Raw genomic sequence first — 5,036 nt, forward strand, 5'->3', positions numbered from 1 at the left:
GCTTATGATAGGGCCAGTGCAGCCAGCTCCAAGACGTACCCGTCACTGGCCAAGCCTAACAGTGGTGGTGGCAGCGCCTCTGGGATAAGAGTTAAGATGAGGGAAGAAAACCTGCAGTGGAAAATGAAAGTGAGAACATGTGAGAGAAGCAGCCCTGTGGACGGGAGCAGAGGAGTGTGAGGAGCCTTCCCCTGAGGAGGAAGGAGCAGCAGAGCCAGCGTGTGATGAATTGATCGCAAACCCCACTCCCTGTCCCTCTGCATAGCTGGCAGTGGAGATTTTGGGAGCGAAGTTGAGCCAGGGAAGGAGGGAAGGATGAGGAGAAGGTGTCTTAAGATTTGCTTTTGTTTCTCATTATCCTCCTCTGTAAATTAAACTGATTTCCCCGAGCAGAGTCTGGTTTCCCCATGACGGTGACTGCTGAGTGCCCTTAGCTAGACCCGGGAGCCGAGCCTTGTATTTTGTCTCCCCTGCCCAACTAAGGAGGAGGCTGACGCAGCGGGTTTGGAGGCGCACAGGGCGTTTAGACCGTACTTTGTACACGATACCGTGTGTACGATGCACGGATATGATTTATGACAACACCCGGCGGGGAGGCCCCGCTGGGGCAGCGCAGCCGGGACTCGAACCCGCGGTCCCGGGGCCCTGCGGGGACCACAGCTCCCAGGAGGCAGCGCCGGCGGAACCGGGCTCCGCGGAGTGCCCGCCCTCCCTCCGGTTCTGCCTTTCCATTGGTCTATCAGCTGTCAATCAGAGGGAGAGCGGCCGCCGATTGGCCGGCGGGGGGCGGAGGCGGCGGCGGGCAGGCTTCCTGCGGCCGCCTTTGCGCTGACCCAGGCATGGTGAGAGCGGGGCCGGGGGGGGCGCGCCCGGGGCTGTCCCGAGGCAGGGACCGGCGCTGGGGGAGGCGGACCCGTGGGGGGGCCCAGCGCCGGGTCAAGCGGTGCGGGTGTGCCCGGGCAGGCGGTGATGGGGGTGCAGGTGGTGGTGACCCTGCTGGCCGCCAGCCTCATGCAGAAGATGGCCCCGCACTGGTCCTTCGCTCGCTGGCTGCTCTGCAGCGGCAGGTGCGTGGCGCGCCCGTCCCGTCCATCCCTCCCTGCTCCTCAGCCGGGGACCCCGCTGACTCCCGTTGTTCCCTTCCAGTCTGCACCGGTACAAGCACCCCTCGGATGAGGAGCTCTGCGCCCTGGCAGGGAAGCAGCGCCCCAAGGCCAAGCGGGACAGGTCAGTGCAGCTGCCGGCTCTGCCGGGCACAGGGGCTCACAACAACTCCCATCAGTTGTGGTGGCGATGGAAGTCACCCCCGTGCTGGGGGGGTCCCCGGGCAGCGACAGCCTCTTGTGGGGTTGGGGCTGGTGACAAGGAGCCCCGAGCTGGGGATGTGCCAGTGCACAGCAGGCTTTCGGCACGGTGGGACACAAGGGACAAGCCAGCTCCTTGGTGGCCTGGGTTTCCCTTGCAGGAGGATGAACGGCGTGATGGAGGACAAACCCCTCTCCGTGCCCCGGGACATCGACCTCCGCCTGGACACCAGCCCCATCACTGCTGTGGATGCTCTTGGTAACCCCCCCATGCCCCCACTGCTCCCCCTGCATTGCCCTGGGCACGGGACCCGCTGCGGGTCCCCGCAGCACGGTGACGTGTCCCTCTGCTCACAGTGCTGCGTTATTTCCTGGACTACCAGTGGTTTGTGGACTTTGCTGTGTACTCCACCGCCGTGTACGCCTTCACCGAGGGCTACTACTGCCTGGTGGACCCCCAGAAGGAGATGAACATCGGGGTGCTCTGGTCCCTGCTGACGGTTGTCTTCTCCATGTATCCTTGTTGTGACTTTTGGGGTGTGTTTGTCACCACCCACCAGCTCCAGGCTGCTGGTGGCAGGAGAGGGAACTCGCCAGCCTCGGCTTTTCCCCATTGAAAGCCGGTTGAGATGGAAAACTTCAGTGTATGGATTTACAAAGCACGCAGTGAGGAGCTGTAAAGGTGCCCAATGAGAACCTTCCCGCAGGGAAGGTGGCACCGGCCTAACGATGCGGATGCTCTATGATGCGCTAATGAGCAGGGGGGTCCTGCTGGTGTTGGTCCTGAAGCTCCTGGTTTCCTTGACATCCTCCCCTCACGCGCAGCAAGGTCTTCTTCATGGTGATGCGCCATTACTTCCGCTCAGAGGAGGGGGGCGAGCGCTCCGTCTGCCTCACCTTTGCCTTCTTCTTCCTCCTCCTCGCCATGGTGGCCCTGGTCATCCGTGAGGACTACCTGGAGTTTGGCCTGGAGCCCGGTGGGTGAGGGGGGCCGGGGAGAGGCGGGCAGGCAGTGCGGGGCTGGGGGCACCCCACTCATGGGGGTCACTCCCTGCAGCGCTGGCTGGAGTCAGCACCAACCTGGAGAGCATCCTGAAGCAGCGGGGCTGGGAGTGGACGTGAGTTGATGGGGAAATGGGGTTTCCCGGAGGTTATTTGGAGGTTCTGGGGTGGGAGCCCGTCCAGGGGTCACTGGGGATGGGGCCAACCCGTCCCCTCCTGCATTACCCCCTCCCTCTGCAGACTGCCTATCGCCAAGCTGGCCTTCAAGCTGGGGCTGGTGGCCCTGTGCTCCTTCCTGGGTGCCTGCCTGACCTTCCCAGGGCTGCGCCTGGCCCAGACGCACCTCGACGCTCTCCGGATGGCGGCCGACAAGCCCCTGACCCAGTGGGTGAAAGCTGGGGGGGGGGGAAGGAGCTGGGGGGGGGGTGTCAGTGCTGGGAGCCCCCCAGCCCTGTGGCTGCAGAACACGGAGGTTTGGTGGTGGGAGAGGGTGGAGGAGCCACGGGTGAGGACCGGTCCCTGTCTGTGGAGGGATGGAGGGAGTGGGGGGAGTGGTGCACGGGGGTCAGGGATGGCTTCGCTGCAGGGTGCTGCTCCACGGGAGTTTCCTGGCGCCCGTCCTCGTGGTGGTGATGTGGATCAAGCCCATCTCACGGGACTTCCTGCTGCATGCGCCCATGGGCAAGCAGACAGTGCAGATGTAAGTGTGGCACCAGCAGCAGGGCCAACCGTGCCCCAGCATCCTTGTGTCGAGGGGAGACTGAGGCACGGGTGCTCAGGTCACCTCCAACACCAATAGTCCTCCATCCTCCCCATCACCACCTCTGCCATCAGACACCCTCTGGGGCGCAGGGAGGTTCTGGACCCCACATCTCCCTGACAGCCCCTTGCTCTCGGCCCAGCATGTCAGACTCTGCCTACAACACCGCGCGCCTCTGGACCATCGTTGGCCTCTGCCTGCTGCGCTTGGCCGTCACCCGGCATCACCTGCAGGCGTACCTGGGCCTGGCCGAGCGCTGGGTGGAGCAGATGAGGAAGGAAGCCGGGCGCATCCCTGTCCTGGAGATCCAGCGCAAGGTCTGGATGTGGGAGTTGGGATGGGAGCGGGGTCCTGCCACCGGCCTCCTGCTGATCCCCACTGCCCACAGATCACCAGGATTTACTGCTATGTCTCCGTGGTCAGCCTGCAGTACCTGGGACCCATCATCCTCACCTTGCACTGCACGCTGCTCCTCAAGACGCTGGGTAAGGAGATGGTGGGATGTGGGAACATGGGGGCGCTTAGGAGGGGCAGGATGAGACCTAGAAGTCATCCTCAAGCCATCGGCATCCCTGGGTTCTCAGATCATGGTTTGCAGGTGGCATGAACATAATGCATGCAGCGAGTGTGCTGGGGCTCGGCCACCAGCCCGTCTGTAGCACGAGGCTGGGGCCGCAGCGCTGTCCCCTCTGTCACCCAGGGCACCACTCGTGGGGGCTGTACCCGGAGCCCCCTCCCGTGCCCGCGGCAGTGGCGGTGGCCCCGCGGCGCCCCGGTGCTGAGGACGTGCGTGCCGCGGTGGAGCAGGTCACGGCCGTCCTGGGCGGCATCTTCACCCCCCTCTTCTTCCGCGGGCTCTTCGCCTTCCTCACGTGGTGGGTGGCCGCCTGCCAGGTCGTCACCAGCCTCTTCGGCCTCTACTTCCACCAGTACCTGGCAGCCTCCTGACTGGGGGAGCCCGGGGGGCTCTGGCGGTGCCCGGCTGCTGGTCCCTTCGCTCCTGCCTCGCCTGGTTTCCCCCGGCACACGTGGACGCTCACGTTGGGGATGGTTCTGCTGCCGCCGCTTGGTGTGATGGGGTTTACGCCTCGGGGCCAGCGTGAGCATCGCCTGCTCCTGCCGCCGATCACCACCGTGCCTGCTCCGGGTCCCTCCAGCCCTTCTCCCCCTTCCTGGCCCTGGGTGGTGATGGAGGAGCCGAGCCCTGGAGTTGGGTTTGCTGCTGCCTGCTCTGACCCGATGTGGGGACAGTTCTGCTGCTGTGCTCTCCTTGAGGCAGCGGCTCCTGCCAGCCCTGGGCATTACGTGTTGGGCAGAGGGCTCCATGGGCATCGCTTGTGCCAGGGTGGACTTTGGTGTTTGCTCTGCTGCCCATCTGCCTCCGTTGGCTGGAGGTGAGTGTATTTGTAGGGTCACTGCTCTGGCCTGCAGGGCTGGAGCTCCTTGGGTCATCCCTTTGCTTTGAAGCCCTGAGGCTTCAAAGCCTCAGGCTGGTTTAGTAATAAAGAAGTAACCCAGAGACTTCTTTGCCCGTCTAAAATCTGCTGCTTTGTTGGCACTTTGCAGCCCTGAGCCCCTCGAGCAGGGCAGGGGTCCCACGGTGCGAGGGCCTTTGGGTGGGTGAGCAGGAGCACCCCAAATGTGTTACTGCAGCGAGGGGAAGAGGTCGAGGTTTTGACCAAACCCTGCAGCCCACCTCATCGCAGCCCAGCTCCGTGCCTGTTGCGGCTTCCCCACCGCTCCGTGGGTGCAGGTCCAGCTGCATGAAAAGGGATTAACAGGTCTGGGCTGCTCAGAGAAAGGGAGAGGGGCTCTGATCCTATTTGATAGCCTTGTAATGGCCTTAATTCCCTTTTGCTAAGGGCTGGGGTGAGAAGGCAGCCCTCTGCCCGGTGTTAACAGGACTAATCCCACCACCTCCTCTGCCTGCTTCCCGAGTTCCGAGATGTAGACCCAGTAAAAGCCCTTTC

The 5,036-nt window shown here is 63.6% G+C and overlaps 1 protein-coding gene across 1 annotated transcript; it reads left to right on the forward strand.

Annotated features, from left to right (window-relative positions):
- The first annotated feature begins 568 nt into the window (after positions 1-568).
- TMEM161A (transmembrane protein 161A) lies at positions 569-4,406 on the forward strand. The gene is made up of 12 exons (XM_061474631.1): positions 569-734; positions 890-1,067; positions 1,147-1,227; positions 1,466-1,563; positions 1,662-1,818; positions 2,130-2,281; positions 2,362-2,422; positions 2,547-2,690; positions 2,893-3,006; positions 3,209-3,383; positions 3,455-3,551; positions 3,767-4,406. Exons 1-12 carry the CDS (start codon positions 569-571, stop codon positions 4,012-4,014), a joined length of 1,671 nt encoding a protein of 556 aa, XP_061330615.1. The 3' UTR covers positions 4,015-4,406.
- Positions 4,407-5,036: the final 630 nt, after the last annotated feature.

This window comes from Pezoporus flaviventris, unplaced genomic scaffold (genome assembly GCF_033815535.1).
Source record: "Pezoporus flaviventris isolate CSIRO_AGI_PZ_B2104156 unplaced genomic scaffold, CSIRO_AGI_Pfla_v1 ptg000080l, whole genome shotgun sequence".
Lineage (NCBI taxonomy): Eukaryota > Metazoa > Chordata > Aves > Psittaciformes > Psittacidae > Pezoporus > Pezoporus flaviventris.